Consider the following 16431-nt stretch of genomic DNA (forward strand, 5'->3'; position numbering starts at 1 on the left):
GAATCAACCCAGTTGATTCTGGAACCAGAGAAGTTGGTATGTTTGAGAAGTGGGGGAACTGGGGGCGGGGCACACAATAATTTAGGCACACCTCCTCCCACCGTGGGAATACTGTTAAGCGTTGGTTGTCCAAGGGCTGGGGGCTGGGGAGAAGGAAACCCCTGGCTCCCCAGCCAAAGAATGTAAAATTCTCCAGGGATAGCCAACCAAACTCCTCCCTCACCTTCGGCTCTGGCCTTGGAACTCAACACCTCCTTAGGCTGCTGACAGCCCCCTCTGCTCTTGGGAAGGGAAGTTTCTCCACCTCCTTCAGAACGGCCTTACAGGCCTGAGTCTGGAGTGCAGCTCAGGGAAGCTGTCTGGAGGAGTTGCAGGAGGCAGTGCTATAGGATTTCTTCACTTTGGCTCTTGGCCAGCTGGCTGTCCTTCTTCTTCCCCCACCTTCTACCTTCATACTTTTCAGGATCCCTTACTCAGTCCCAGGATCTCAGGATATTGCTAGAACTCATCCCTGGGTGAGCCCAGAAGAGCCCACACTCCACACAGCAAGAGGAGCTCCTCCCAGGGGGCAGCACCTCCCCAGGGCTCTGGTATGGTTCCCAGGCTTTCCAGAAATGGGCTGGGAGCCAAACTGACCTTTGGAAAAGCTCAAGTCTTGGATGACTGACAGCCCTAGATCCTGCCCCAGGTTCCTTCCTCAGGAAAAGCCAAGGTCAAGCACAACCTTGCCAAGTCCCTGCCCCTCCCTCAGGCAGCAGACACCAGCCCAAACTCATAATGAGGGGAGGGAGGAAGTCTGGTAGGAGCTCTTATTGCAACAGGGCCCCAGCTCTATAAAAACCCTGGTCGTAGACCTTTACACAAGCCTGTCTCTCTGTGTGGAGGCCAGCCTGGAGTCTCTCAGCCCCACCTGCCAGACAACTCCCCTCCCTCCTCATCCTGTCTTCTCTATCCTCCTGACACCTTGATTTCCATCTTGGCCAGCTTGGACAATGCCTCCCAACCTCACCGGCTACTATTGCTTTGTCTCGCAGAAGAACATAGAGGATTACCTGCAAGCCCTAAGTAACGGCCTCACTATTCCCAGACCCCTTTTTCTCCCCTTTTCCCTCTCCCTTCCTGCCTCTCCATCCCACTGAGAAGGGGAAATGCCGGGGTTGGACCATGTGGAAAGGCTCAGCAGCTGGCACCTGTCTTGGGATCCATCTCTAGCCCGGGACATTGCTGGGAAGGAGTAAATCCACGGCCCAAACCCAGCTGAGGGAAAGCTCACGGCCCCGAGGTGCTGCTGCAGGTGGGGGTACCCCTGGCTGGCTGGCTGAGAGGACCCTGACTAAAAGATAACCCCCACAGACATCAACGTGGCTCTGCGGAAGATAGCACGGCTGCTCAAGCCCGACAAAGAGATTGACCATCAAGGCAACCACATAACAGTGAAGACCCTCAGCACCTTTCGCAACTATGTTATAGAATTCCAGGTGGGAGTTGAGTTTGAAGAGGACCTAAGGATGGTGGATGGACGAAAATGCCAGGTACCTTTCCTCAGGCTTGGGGGAGGGGATGTGGATAAGCAGGTAGGTGCCTCTTAACAATCCAGGGCAAAGCAATCTTCCTTCTTTTCCTTCCTAGCTTTTCTCACTATCACCATCCTAATTCAGGCCCTCAGTTCTCACCTGGTGCCCAAAATTAGTCCTCGGTCTTAACCCTTCTCTAAACCCCTCTGCATACTGTAGCCACAAGGACCTACCTAACATGTAAAAGTGACCATGTCATTCCCTTACTTGAACCCTTTCAATGACCATCTACTACACTCCAGATAAGGTTCATAGGCTTCACATGGCCCACGAGGGTCCTGCCCATGTGCACACTAGGTTAGAGCCTCTGAGAACTATTTGCCCTCTTTTCTTGCCTCTCTACTGTTACTTTCCTTGCTAAAAATTTCCCATCAGCTTCAATCTAATTAACTCCTCACTTTCTTGAAGATTCTGCTCTTCCTTTCTCACTCCCATCCTCAACAGCCTTTCCTGGTATCATAGATAGCCATTTGCTGCTATATCTGATCAGCAAATGGGTATCTTTGTGACTTCACCCAGCCACAGCAGGGGAAATGACCACCAAGGCAGGCTGTGGAGTCCCCAGGATAACAGACTCCCGGTGCTCTCCACTCCCACTCTCTGCCTGCCCAGCTCTTATCACCAGCCCAAAGGACAAAAAGAGCAGGTCACCTCAAGCAAATGAGCAAACATTTGCTTACCCTCTAGCCTTTGACCCTATCCATCACCAAAGAGTCTTTTTCCCCTTAGCCTCTATAAATCCACTCTGCTGCATTTCTTTCTGCTTCTTGCATGTTCCTTTTGGTCTCCTTTTCAGACCCTAGGTCCCCTAATAGTTTCTTAAACTGGGTTTTTCCTCAGTATTTTATGCTTGACTTTCTCTCTCTTGTCTGGACACCATCCATGGGCCCAGTTATCTACACCCATGCTTGCAGCTACCAACTACAGGCTGCCATTGATGTGTATTCTCCAGCCAGACCTACCTCCTGAGCTCCAGGGTAAAGTTTTTAACTGTCTGCAAAATGTTTACATCTGCATGACCCAAGGTGAAACCCAAAGTCATTATCTTCCTACCCCAACCTATTCCTGCTTTTGTATTTCCTGTCTCTACTAATGGCAATAACTAGCAGGACAAAAGAGCTGGGAGTAACGGTGAATATCTCATGACCCGTTACTTCTGGACTCTGAACACACACACACAACATGAATGTATCCACCACATCGAATTGATCAAGGAGTCTTTATAACTTTTCTACACTTTCCCATACATTAGCTACTAGCCATATACAGCTATTAAACACTTTAAATGTTACTAGTCCAAATTAAGGCACACTACAAGTGTAAAATATACAGTGGATTTTTAAGACAATACAAAAGAGAAAGTAAAATATCTCAGAAATTTTTATAGAGTACATGCTAAAATTATAATATTTTGCATAATTTAGGTTAAATAAAATATATTATTAAAATTAATTTTACCTGTTGCTCCTTATTTTTCTAATATAGCTACTAGAACTGTTTCAATTATATATAAGACTTGCATTTAAGACCCATCACATTTCCACTGAACACTGCTGTTCCACATGGCTCTCCTCTGTTCCTTCCTAGCTTTTCTCACTATCACCATCCTAATTCAGGCCCTCAGTTCTCACCTGGTGCCCAAAATTAGTCCTCGGTCTTAACTCTTCTCTAAACCCCTCTGCATACTGTAGCCACAAGGTCCTATCTAACACGAAAAAGTGTCCATGTCATTCTCTTACTTGAACCCTTTCAATGACCATCTACTATACTCCAGGTAAGGTCCATAGGCCTCACATGGCCCACGAGGTTCCTTCCCATGTGCACACTAGGTTAGAGCCTCTGAGAACTATTTGCCTTCTTTTCTTGCCTCTCTACTGTTACTTTCCTTGCTAAAAATTTCCCATCAACTCCAAACTAATTAACTCCTCACTTCCTTGAAGATTCTGCTCTTTTTTCCTCACACACATCCCCAACAGGCTTGTCTAGTATCACAGATACCCATTTGCTGCTCTACCTGATCAAGATTTTGAGCTCCTTGTTTAGCAGAGTCTATCTTATGGAAGGCTCAATAAATGTTGATTGGAATGCCCAGGCTCAACCAGCTCTGACTCAGGGGGCTTGATCCTTCCTTCTCAGAGACACTTCAGCTGTTCTTGAAACTGAGAAAAAAGAAGAGATTCCTTGGTGGGACTCCCAGCTTATCTTTTTTCTTTCCCAAATCCCCTCCAAGGTCAACCAGAAGGATCCAGAGGACAAAGTCCCCATTCTTCATCACCCACTCCCCAATTTCATCCTGGTTATTCTGCTCCATCTCTGTCCCACTATAGACAAACTGTGCCCCCTCCTCAGTGGCTCTTAGGAGTGGGGGATGGAAATCCTAAATCAGAGCAACTTTCTCACTCAGAATGAAAGGGCTGGAGCAAGACAGTATCTGCCGTGGTGGGAAAGGGGGCAGCCCAGCCAGGGTGAGTGGGACTGCCCTTCAGTCTTCCTTTATTCCTGCCCTGCCTATAGACCATAGTAACCTGGGAGGAGGAGCAGCTGGTCTGTGTGCAGAAAGGGGAGGTGCCTAACCGAGGCTGGAAGCACTGGCTGGAAGGAGAGAAGTTGTACCTGGTAAGCTGGGTGAGGTCTGGGAAAGGGGACCCAAAGGAGTATGTCTGGGAGAGGGCCCCCCAGCTAGGATTCATTCCTTTGCACAAATCAGATAGGTCTACTACTTCAACTCCTGCCCCCTTTCCAAAGATAGCAACCAAGGAAGGGAAACAAGAGCACTGGGAAGAGCAGAGAGAAGGTAAAATAGAGTGGCCAAGATGGGCCCTGGCTACAAGTCAACTGAATGTCCATAAATCATAACTGGAGAGATGGAGGCTGCACCATTTCCCATTCCCTGACCCAGCTACCTTCCTTCCTCTGGAGTGAAAAGTTGAGGTCTGGAACAATGATACAATTCCTTATTTATCAAATGCTCTAGCTGATTTATCCTGAAAGATTAAATAGAGGTCAAGGATCCTGAGAAAGTAGCTCCAGCTGGCAAGTTCTTTCCCCTCATCATTCCTACTTTATCCCCAGGAACTGACTGCAAGGGATGCAGTGTGCGAGCAGGTCTTCAGGAAGGTCAAGTAGCCGGAGAGGAGCCGAGGGCTGCTCCAGACAGCACCGGTCCCCAGACTCCTCTTGCTTGTGCCCCTTTAAGCCCAGATTGTCCCAGGTCATCAGTCCCTTTCTCAGGCCACTTTCCCTCCCTCTGAGTCCCTTGTCACCCCCCCCCCATGTTAATCTATAACTTGCAGCCCCCAAGGCCAAAGTCATTTCTTTCTCACACTGCCCGATAGTGACCTGATATCCAGTTCAAGGTCTGGCCTCCTGTATGAAAGAAACAGGCAAAGGGGAAAAGGCTCTTGAGAATAACCAATCTCAACTGTCTTTAGTTCATCTGGCCTCTTATTTTTCCATCTAAGAAAGAACTAAGCTTTGAGCATTTGGCGGTTAGTGAAAACTATCCTGGTGGACCTTTTGGAAAACTGTGCCTGGGGTTCAAGAATTTAAACAGGAGCTAATGGTAGTCTTTTTGTTCATTTCCTTGTCCTTGTTTTGGAAGAAGGCATCATATGCTCAATGGAAAAATGCCCAAGGCACAGCCCTACCTGCAGAGAGTTCAGTTTACCAACATCTGATTGCATTATGGCTCTTATACTTTCATCCTACATGTTGGGGAAGAAGGAGGGGACTGGATAACACGCTTCGTACAGTACTGGGGGAGCTTCTAAGTAGTGACCTGGCTTCCATGTCTGCTTTGAGAAGGGCAGGCAGCAAGAAGGCCAGAAAAGACTGAAAAGGGAAGCAGATAGAAGATATAAGGCCAAGGGCTAGAAAGATAAGGAACATGGGGATGTGAAGGCAACAGTAGGAAAAAGACCAAAAGACCTGGCTCTAGAGACCCTCTACTTAAAATCCAGCTAGACTGGAGACAGAGAATAAGGGGGAGAACTGAGAACAGCAAGGCCCCTCCCTTAAGGTCCTAGAATCACTGTCCTATTCAAGTTCAGAGCCAGAAAGATAGGGCCTATTCAAGTTCAGGGCCAGCTCTAACTTCTGGCACCTCCCTACTTCCAGTGGCCTTGGTTCTTTCAGAATAAAAGTACTTTGGAGCAAGAGTCAGAGTGAAGAGGACTCAGTGTGGTGTGGGGACAGAGCCTGGCTGGGGTTGGGGGGCGGGATTGTTGGAAAGTCCTTGGCCTGTGTTCATTAGCTGAACACTTCTGCCCCCTCTTCCTGCAAAGACTAGGCCCTCTACACATTCAGGACAGTCACTGGGGCTCTGGCCAAGAAGTACTAGGCTTGCAACACTGACCCTACCATGTACCCTGCAATGTATTTGGAAAAGAACAAGAGCAGAACTGAGTGGAACCAAATAGCTTATCCCTTGCCCAGCCTCTCTGCAGATGACCTCAGCAGAGTGGAGAGTGCAGAGCCAACCTCTCCGACAAGCTGCCCATCAGAACCTCTGAGGGCTCCTGGGCCCTACCTTGTCCCTTTCCAAGGTAGAGAGAAGCTGAAGGACGATGCTCCAAGTATTTTCACCCATTGCCTTAGTCACCAGGTCAACACATTGTCCCAGCCGCTCTGAGTTCACGGTGCATGCCCAGGCCTCTCCCCACAGGACTGTTCTCTGTGCTCTTCATGCCAGTTCAGTGCCCCTCGCTGGAGTCTTGCCAGGACCCTGACCCAGAAGCTTGAAGGCCTCCATGGTGACTGATAGGCCCAAGTAAAAGCAGCCTCAGTGCCCCAAAGCTCCTGTGACACAAGCGTCCACACTGAAGGTCCACATCGTCCACTCAACCCCACCCCTCCAGGAGTCAGAGGCTTGAAGGAACACAAGCAACCAGGGGAGGACTGAGCAGCTTCCGAGACATCTACAAAAGGGTGAGCGCCTGGGCACACTGAGACAGTGAAGGGCTCTGGCTGCTGTTTCCCCTATGAGCAGTAGGGGGCGCTTCTCACTGCAGTGGGAGCCAGAGATCCACCAAGTTGTCCTCCCTCCTCCACCACTTTCTTGGATACTCCATTCCCCACTAGACCCACACACAGACACTCACTCTCACACACACGAATTCCCAACCTACATACTCACCCTGACAGGACTCCTACTCTCATTCAAATCAGCCTGTTCCATTCATCCTCAGATAGAAAAGATGGTCACCAGGGGCACCAACATGTGAGTAAAGAAAAGGGAAGAGCCAACAGCCATAGATGGATGGATGGATCCCAAGGTGGGTCTCACCCCGCACTTCAGGAGAACACAAAGCTGTAGATACCAGGACTGACTCTGATTTTTTTTCTTTTTAATCAGTCTTCGATCCCAGGGAAATGATCAGAAATCCAAGATGTCTATTTCCATGTGAGATGAAATAACTGCACCCATCGAAGCCAGCCTCATGCCAGGCCCCTATCCCACTCCCACTCCCACTCCCACTCCACCCAGACACCAACAACCTTGTAGCCTGAGTGCCAAATGATCCTTTGGGTCAATCCAGATACCTCTGCTCAGAAGAAACTGGCCAACAGTGGACAGGAAGACTGGAGCAGGTGTGTGTCCTCTGAAGCAGAGAACCACATGCTGCCTAAGGACTCAGGCTTCACATTCTGGGAGAGGGCCCAAGAGGAGGCAGGAGGAGCAGTGTAGCCATGTACTCCTCACCAGTTGTCCCCCTCTCCCATCAGCCCATGTGCAGGAAATCCCTCAACCCTAAAATACAAAGACCATCCCAGCCAGGAGCCTGATCCTGGGGACACTTTGAGGCCACTGCAAATACTAGGATCCCAAGAAAGAACACAGGCCTGTCCACATTGACCCCTTTCCCCACCCAAATGTTATCCCCTTCCTAAGAGGCAAGAACTCCACCTGCTCTAGGCTTAAAGACCAAAAGGTCAGTAAGAGGCAGAAGTCCCTGACATGGCTGAGGATGAAGATGAGCATGGGGGCTGCCCCTGACTATGGCCTGGCCCCTCCCACCCCCACCCCCCGACCTTCTACAGGCTGTTCTTCCTCCTCTGGAGCTCACTGGTCCTGCCTAGCCTAAGGACCACCTCCAATACCCATACTCAGCTCTCTGGGACATCTCTCCCAACTTCCCGCCACCATAGTCCTCTCAATCATGACATCATGCCATCAGAGTCCCTGAGCACTGAGGTGGAGCCACCCCAGGGCTGTGTCATGATTATGGACAAGAGAGGATCAGCAAGAGTGCACAGGTACAGCAGGAGGTAAAAGGGCAAGGGAGCCCAATGGACAAATCAATAGGTTCTGTGCAGGTCTCTGGTGTAGCCGACCTGGGTTTGCATGGAGGGCGGAAAGAAATAAGCAAAGATGGTAGCCATGGCCTCTGAAGCCAGAGGTGCAAGCAATGGCCCTGCCTGGCCAAGGGCCAGAACCAGCACCCATCAGGCTCTCCCTCCTGCTTGCTTGAATCTCAGTCCACAGAAGGGCTCTGGGCTGGCTCTACGGGCCCCTGTTCTCCACACTGAATATGAACTGTCACCCGAAGCCATTTAGTTTCCAGGGCCAGGAGATGGAGCTGACCTTCCACATTCACCCTTCCAGCAAGAACAAGGAGACCTCTGTTCTCTCAAGGACTTCCTGGCCCACCATCTACCTGGGAGTGAGACTCCTGCCTCCACCTACCCACCTAGTCCCAAGCCTCAAGTCCCCCTCCCCCCACTTTTGTTCTGGCCACTAGGAAGAGGGGGAGCCCTAGCACCTTCAGTTCTGTCCCCAGTGGGTAGTGCCCAAGCTGGAGGTCAGCAGCATAGCCAGACCACTGGGTTCATGGATAAACCACTTGGCTCAGAGACCCTAGATGAACCCAAAATGGCACCCATAATTGCGAGGGAGAATTACATAATGGTCAGGTGAGCAGGCTCCCGTGTCAAAGAGCCATTTCTAACTAGCAGTTTGAGAAGACACAAGCCGCTGACCTAAAGTAAACAAGCTACATGTGCTGGTCATACAAGGCAGTACCAAGGATACTTCCTTCCTCCTAGGAATTTTGTAAAGGTTCCAGGCAAAATCACTCAGCATGTTACCTGGAATAGAGTAAGCATTGACAAAGGTTAACTATTATTACTTTCATTATCTCCTACCTCTTAACTTGATGATTGAAATTCCCTTAACTGGAAGCAAAGCCTTCTATTCTACAGTTAAGGATAAGGCATCACTGCCGATGCCCCTGAGGTCACACAGTGGCTTATATTTATACCAAAGTGTAAGTGACTGGTACCAAAGATTGAAAGATGGTAGAGCCCTCACCTTGGTTGGCCAGGCAGATAAAACATCTGAGGGGTGATGGGGATAGAAGGCAGCTGTTGCCTCCCGCAAGCCTTCAGAACCAGAATCTCTCCATGTATCCCGTAACCCCCTTACCCCCAGGAGGACAAATGTGTCACCCTGCAGGGTCCCTGCGTCACCACGTTGAGGGTCACTCTTACTCCTGCCAGCGAGGCTACAAGCTGCAGAGCAACAGCCACTCTTGCCTTCCCACCCATGAGAGAGGGAAGCTGATGGCAAGGCAGCTGCCCAGACTCAGGGCCACTGCGGAGTCAGCTCTACACAAAGCCATCAGCCTCCAAAGCCACCAGAGTCCCTCTTGGACTCCTCAGCCACAGTACACACTGAAGCTACACAAATCAAGGGGCTGGGCCCCCACGGCCGAGGCTGGGTCCAGGCCCCACACTCCTCCAGTCACCAGCTGCAGGTGCAGACATTTTTCCTCCACTCCCCCTGGCTCCTTACCCATCTTCCCTATGGATGCCAGCACCCTCTCCCCTGCCCTGGGGTTTTTTCCTCATGGTTTGCTCTTGCCTGAGAGTCCTCCACCCTCCTGCCCCTGCTCCCCTGCAGCATATCTCCTGTCACCTTTCTACCCTAACCAAGCCCCAGTGATTCTTCCATTCGTGCTTTAGTTTGGACCTCACCAGCTCTCCCTACATGAGACACGAGCCAGAAGGCAGAGGATTGACTTGAGCATCAACTGCACAGTTTTCCTTTCACACAAAGGTGCATGACCCTCATAAGTCTGTGTTGCACACATCTCTTCTACATACAGTATGTGGGGAGAGGTGCGTGTATTGTCGGTGTGGCCTTTCCATCCGCTGTTCTAGAAGACTGCTGCGAGCCAGCACCTTCCTCTCTCTCTCTCTCCCTCTCTCTCTCTCTCTCTGCTTCATGCATATGACAATAGCCGTGGGTATTCCTTATTCCTTGACTCAGGCAAGCAGACAGAGCAGAGCTAAAAGCACTGAATGAAGAGTCACTGTCATCTTGGGCAAATTATTTTACTCTGCGTGACTTTGTTTCCTCACAGGACTGGTCCATTCTGCCTTGATGTCTATAAATGATCTACTCTCTTGCCTTCTAGTCCTTCTACTCTCCTTCCCCGCTATTATCAGAAAACCCTGGCTCCCTCTTGGCCCAGCTGTAAGGAAACTACTGTCTTGTTGAATGTAACTAGAGCTTATCCTGTGAGGTTCCTAATGAAGAGAGAGCCCCAAGATGAGAAGGGGCTGCTAGGTCCCAAAGCACTCACTCCTCCTCCAGGTGGCTCCCCTCACCAACACTGCCAATCACCACCCCCTTTCCCCACCACCCCTTTCTTTCTGAGTAGCACAGACGGGACAAGGGTGCATTGTTTGAATAAGGATTTATTATAGTCTTGTGGAAACAAAGGGAACAAGAACAGAGACTAATACACAAGCTGATTATCTGAGGTCCAAACGCAGCCTCACCCATAAACTCCTCCTGTAGAAGGAAGGGATAGAGGAGAATACAGTGGAACTGCCTTGCTATTAGCAAGCAAGGCACATTCGCAGTATGTTTAGAGTCCTTTACTGAAGGGCTGGACTCGGGCTTGAAAATCCACCCAAAGCCCCAGGTTGGAAAAGGCATTCTGTCTGGTGCTTCTCCTTCGGGTCCATCCCCTCTCCTTTTCAATAGCTTCTTGGTCCTTTTTAACCCTTTCCTATTCTCCCAAAGCCCTGCTCCTCTTGTGTTTTGTCTCCTGTGGGTCATTCTTCCCTCTCCACAGCCCTGCCTCTCGACGGAGATGGGTGAAGGGGCCCTTCAGATCTTAAGATGGGGAGGAGAAGGCCAGGCTCACCAAGGGCACTGTGGCTTCGGGTTAATGCATCTGAAATACAGCATCCCTAGCAAAAAATAACATCCTGCATTTACTGTACTAAAATAACACATCTGCTTCTGAGACAGCCAGCCTCCCAGATGGCCCCAGTGACCCCTGCTTCCTGGCACGCCCATCCGTGCCGTCCTTCCCCTCCCTCAGTGAATCGGGGTTGGTCTGTGTGAAGAACTGAATATGGTAGAAGTGATACTATGTCACCTCCAAGGCTGGGTTATAAAATGTATTTTGGATTTTCTGTACAGTGTTATGCCTATAGCTAAAATATTGTATTATACACTTAAAACGTTTTTAAAAAGATAGTTGGGGCTCAGCCTTGCTCCATCTTAGATTACTCTGGGGAAAACCAGCTGCCATACGATGCAGAGAGTCAAGTGTCCTATGAAGAGGGCCATGTGTCAAGGAACGGAGGCCTCCTGCTCACAACCACAGGAGTGACGCATCTCAGATGCAGACCCTCCAGCCCGGGGCAAACCTTCAGATGGCTGCCGCCCTGGCCAGCACCTTGAATGAAGCCTTGTGAGAGGCTCTGAGCCAAAACCACTCGTCTATGCCCTTCTGATTTCCTCAGATAATGTGTAAGATAATACATTTGTTGTTTTAAAATGCTAAGCGTGTGATTTGTGACACAACAGATAACAAACACATATTCTCAATCTTGAATTTCATTACAAATGACCCTCATCCTAGCATCATAGCCTGAATTTTTGCCAAGCTAGCAAAAAAAAAAAAAAAAGAGTAATCAGTGACTTATGGCAGTAAAAGCCTGACCAGCCACAAAATGGTAGGACTCTAAACTCAGTATCATAGGCTCTTCCATGCGAACCCTAAGCCCAGACACTATCTGAGCACCCAGTACCAGGAGCCCACATCTCAGTGTCTGCCCTCCTAGAAGTCTAAAGGGTGATGTTCGAAGACAGGCAGGTATCCCCTTTCCTTCCTCTTTAAGATCAAAATAAAGGCTGCAGGAAACCTCCCTGGTCTACAACCCCCACCCTCATTGGGCTCTTCTCCGAACAGGACAACTAGTGGCTGCACCAGCAGAAATTGCAAAAATAAAAGCAAAAATAAAAATCCAAATTCTGAAAATATGTTTATGCACTTCCTACACTCAGGCCTACCTACTCCCTCTGCTTTCTCTCCCTCCTCCCCTGCACCCAACTCACAACTTTGAAGACTCCCCCTCTCCCTGCTTCTGCCCTTTGCCCCTTTGCAGTTAATGAGAAACAAAATTCAATGGAGGGAATGAACTGAGACAGCACGACATCAGGTGTCTTCAGAGACAGGCTCTCCAGGGTTGGCAGGATCCTGCCTGGCCTAAGCTTATAGCCAAGGGCAAAAAGTTCTTCTTTAATCACATGAGTTAAAGATGCCACTGAAGCCAAGTCTAAGCATCATCTTCAGGATCCATGACTTCATCCTTTTAACCTAGTCTGCCTTAGAAGAGCCATCTGGTCACAATTATAATTTCAAATACATATATTTTATAATTATTAAAGTGATTTAACAACATTATACAGAAATTTCACTAAACAGGGAAACATTTTTTTAAATCACCCCACAGCCCTCTAATAAGTCAATTATTTTAGACTCTTCTCATGTTTTCTATTTTTGTGAACATAGTGTACTTAGAATCTTGTAGCTCGTTTCCTTTATTTCCTTTATTCAATCCTCTCAACCTATATTTGGGGGCCCATACATAGAGCAGATGTGGACTTGGCTCTTTACTGGCTCATATTAGCTAAGGGGAAAGAGAGCAAAATAGACGTGAAGGATTAGAAATAACCAGCTCTCCCAGTTTGCCTGGGACTCAACCTGTTGCGGGTTTGGAAGTCCCGTGTTGCAGGAAGCCCCTCAGTCTCAGACAAACCAGGACGATTCCTAATAGGTCAAACAAGTTCACCATATTAAACCAGTTTAGAGATCAGAATTCCATTTTAATTTATCTGTTGCTTTTAGCCATGCCTCTTTGCCTTTCTTTATTAAAATGTTTCTTTTTTAGCGGTCACTCTAGGGCAGTTGTTCTCAAACTTTATACCCTTAAAAATCACTGAGAACCCTGAAGAAGTTTTGTCTATGTAGGTTGTATTTATTCATATTCACTGTATAAAAAATTTTCTCAGTGAATATTTATTCATATTCACTGAGAAAAATTTTAAAACATAAGGATACGTAAGCACACATTCCATTAGTTGTGAAGGGACAATGTCGTCACACCTCATGTGGCCTCTGGTCACTCCCTGGTATGCTCATGTGACAAAGAGGGAAAAACCAGCAAATAATATCTTAGTATAGTTATGAAAATAATTTTGACATCATAACCCCCTGGAAGGATCTCAGAGACACCCAGAGCTCCCCAGACCACAGATAGAAAACCACCACCCAGGAGAAAACTGCACCCTTTACGTCTGAATCCTTTTAGACTTATAGTTGGATGAAGAAACTTGGTAGCTGTATGAGTATCCTCATCCTTTATGCTACGATTTCCATGTATGTCACATCTACATGTTATAAACCCTGCAATCCTATAATTTTTTTCTTTAAACAGGCATGTGTATTTTTAAGACATTAATATATATATTTTATATTTACCTACAAATTTACCATGTCTCTTTGCCCATCCAGCCGCTGTGTTCTTCCATCTGGATTCCTTTGCCTTTGGCCTGAAGAACTTGAACAGCTCTCATAATGCAGATCTACTGATGACAAATTCCCTAAGGTTTCTTTTTTTCTGAAGATGATTTTATTTCATCTTCATTCTTGAAGAATATTTTCACTGGAAAAACAACTCTGCGTTGATTTTTTTTCCCCCAACATTTAAAGATGTTGTTCTACTGCCTTCTGCTCTGTGTCGTTTTTGATGAGAAAGCAGTGACATTGAAAATGTTGCTCTGTGTTTGTGGTGTGTTCCTTTTCTCTGGATGCCTTCAAGATTTGCTTTTTATCTTTGGTTTCCAGCAATGTGACTCTTATGGGCCTCGTGTGCTTTTTTTTGTTTATTTTCAATTCTGTTTCGAGTTTGCTGAGCTCCTTGAACCTATACATGCCATTTCCAAAAGCTGGGAATTTTCCATTCATTATTTCTTCAAATGTGGTTTTTTTTTTTTTTTTTTTTTTTGCCTCTTTCTCTTCTCTCCTTCTGGGACCCAAGAAGTCACCTATTAGAGTTTTTTCTTTTATATTGTCCCATAGGTCCCTCAGTTTCTGCTCATTAAAAACATTTTCTTCCTCTCTTTTTCAGATTGAATAATTTCTGTTTATCTACTTTCAAGGTCACTGACTCTTTCTTCTGCAATCTCCATTCTTCTATTAAGTCCCTCCAGTGATGTTATTTTTAATTCCATATATTGCATCTTTTCATCCTAGAATTTACATTTGGTTCTTTTTTAGAGTTCCTATTTCTGTGCTTATGTTCCTGTTTGTTTTTCTTTAATATGAGCATGTTTTCTTTGTATCTTTGTGTGCTAAATTTCTTTGGTACTGAATCCAACATCCGGGTCATCTTAGGGGATGGGCACTGTTGTCTTTTCTCTTGAACATGGTTTGTGTTTTTGTTTCTTTATTTTTGGAGTAATTTTGGATTGTATCCTAGATGTGATGATTGATAAGTTATAAAGACTATGGATTCTGGCCCTGGCCAGGTTGCTCAGTTGGTTGGAGCATCATCGCATACACCAAGAAAGGTTGTGATTTCGATCCCCAGTCAGGATACATGCCTAGGTTGTAGGTTCTACCCCTAGTCAGGGCGTATTCTCTGTCTCTCTCTCCCCCTTCCCCTAAAATCAATAAACATATACTCAGGTGAGGATTTTTAAAAGACCATGGATTCTGTGATATTCTTCCAAAGAGTACTGCCTTTTTTCAACTTGGCTTACCTCAAACTGCAAAACTGTCTTGAGATGAGCAATAGCACACATTAAAGTTACATTCTTTTAGTTTTAGCTAGGCTGACTGGAGTCTGCCCAGAGTCTGCCCCATGTACTCATTGTTCAGGGAACAAGGGTAGAAATATCTGAGACAGTCAAGTGGCTTACAACCTGACTGTGATCCAGGCATCCCACAACGAGAGAACAGCCACATGTAGAGCTTGGAGCTCAGGGAGGTGGTGCAGGCTCAGTCCTATAGCCCCCACAACCTGTCCCAGGACCAACCTGTGCCTCCAGAGAGATCAAGCTGAGCAAATGCCTTTCGTGATGATAAAATTAAGAAAAGAATGCAAGCTCTCCCTCAGACCGGCTCCCCTCCCTGAGGCTCCAGAGCCCAATCACCAACTCCTTGTTCTCCCCTCTCCCCGCTCCCAGATGTGGACAGGGTACCATCCCAAGCAGTGTCAGCCCTGAAGAGCCCTGGTGCCTGCATCTCAGCCATAATTACTTGGGCAGCTACTTCTTCTTCTCCTGCCCAAAGCTGCACACTGCAGAGCAACAGCCACTTCTGGCTTCCTGCCAGCTAAGGCAGAGGCCCCAGAGCAAGAGAAGTGGTTCTGAAAGCAAGGTAGGGGTACGACTCCCCAGCCCAGCCCCTCACGGGCCTGCAGTGATCAGCTGCACACAAACCAACAGGCTCCTTCCCAGCCCCAAGTCCCTGGAGGCCTTCTCCCCGATCCTAGCATTCGTTGCAGCTACACCGCCTGGATGGGACCAGGACAGGCCCTCATATTCAAAGTGTTAGATTCCTGAAAGCAGGGATGACATCCAGGCCATGGGCTGCTCCAGACACCGGCTATAGGTACAGTCACTGTCACTTCACCCTCTTGGCTCCCTGCCCTCTTTCACACTGGGCCTCTACCCAGCACTTTAACCCTTGTCCATTTATGGTGACCAACCGTTCTGGGTCACCCAGATCTTCCTCACATCTCCCAAAAGCCCTCAGTCCCATACAAATCAGAACAGTTGTCCCTTCTTGCCCTGGAGGGTTGTTTTTTTTTTTTTTTTAAGGCCTTTCTCTTCCTCTTCTCCAGAGAGAGGAGCTTTCTTTTCCAAGAAAGATGGGCTAGCCCAGGTACTCCCCACGAGTCCTGGAGTACAAGCTCAGGAGCAGAGCACAACCCTGCCCATCAGACTGCCAGAGAACAGGGAATGATGCTCTGAAGGGAGACTAGGGATGGGTCCCCAGCCCTGATGGGAGTCTTAGCAGGTTTCTTTCCACCACATGGGTCTTGGATTGGTACCATTGGTCTCCACATGGGTCTCTGCCTTTGCAGATGCTCCCGATGATCCTGAGAGTTAGATGAGGGGGAACGCTTCCATGTTCTCAGAGGAGGGGAGAAGCCCAGCCAGATGGGCCTGCTGCTCGAAAGATGCATATGGAAGATTTTCCCCAGGCGCTGCTGGGGTTGATGTAGGGCACACAGGGTAGATGTCATCCCAAGACCGTACCTAGGAAACTGCGTTTCTCCTGGCCGTCACTCTCTTGTCATCCCCTCACAGCCAGGGACTGTGGCTCTCCTGAAACTTAGCCTGGAGAAAACAGAGATCCAGAAGGTAACCTGTTTGGGTCTGTAACTTGCTGCATTTGTGAGGAGCCATATTACTACATGCAAAATGGAGAAATCAACAGATTCTTCTATGAGAAGTGTATGTCTGTGTGTGTGTATGCATGCGTGTGTGTGTGCATGTGTGTGTATATCTAGAATATAAGCCCAAATGGAATGTAAGGATTTCCAT

At 47.9% G+C, this 16431-nt stretch overlaps 2 protein-coding genes and 1 long non-coding RNA gene across 3 annotated transcripts in view; 2 read left to right on the forward strand and 1 right to left on the reverse strand.

Annotated features, from left to right (window-relative positions):
* The window catches only part of CLSTN3 (calsyntenin 3), a 29287-nt gene extending 24626 nt beyond the window's left edge, over positions 1-4661 (reverse strand). Inside the window, exon 1 of the mRNA XM_054591468.1 lies at positions 4478-4661. The gene's annotated coding sequence lies outside the window, so the exon portion shown is untranslated. The remainder of the gene's footprint in view (positions 1-4477) is intronic.
* On the forward strand, positions 850-5722 carry RBP5 (retinol binding protein 5). The gene is made up of 4 exons (XM_054591469.1): positions 850-1065; positions 1354-1532; positions 4089-4190; positions 4647-5722. Exons 1-4 carry the CDS (start codon positions 993-995, stop codon positions 4698-4700), a joined length of 408 nt encoding a protein of 135 aa, XP_054447444.1. The 5' UTR covers positions 850-992; the 3' UTR covers positions 4701-5722.
* Positions 5723-6234: 512 nt separating this feature from the next.
* LOC129084770 (uncharacterized) lies at positions 6235-7580 on the forward strand. The gene is made up of 3 exons (XR_008530627.1): positions 6235-6500; positions 6761-6847; positions 6928-7580. It is a non-coding gene; the product is annotated as an uncharacterized LOC129084770 (long non-coding RNA).
* Positions 7581-16431: the final 8851 nt, after the last annotated feature.

This window comes from Pteronotus mesoamericanus, unplaced genomic scaffold (genome assembly GCF_021234165.1).
Source record: "Pteronotus mesoamericanus isolate MK-2021 breed Mesoamerican mustached bat unplaced genomic scaffold, CSHL_Meso_final scaffold_21, whole genome shotgun sequence".
In the NCBI taxonomy this organism is placed as follows: Eukaryota; Metazoa; Chordata; class Mammalia; order Chiroptera; family Mormoopidae; genus Pteronotus; species Pteronotus mesoamericanus.

Bases quoted from the DNA above. Each gene is read 5' to 3' on its own strand.
- RBP5 (XM_054591469.1), top strand. From the start codon at position 993: ATGCCTCCCAACCTCACCGGCTACTATTGCTTTGTCTCGCAGAAGAAC. The intron at 1,533-4,088 runs GTACCTTTCCTC...CCCTGCCTATAG, and splicing joins TGGATGGACGAAAATGCCAG to ACCATAGTAACCTGGGAGGA. The intron at 4,191-4,646 runs GTAAGCTGGGTG...CTTTATCCCCAG, and splicing joins AAGGAGAGAAGTTGTACCTG to GAACTGACTGCAAGGGATGC.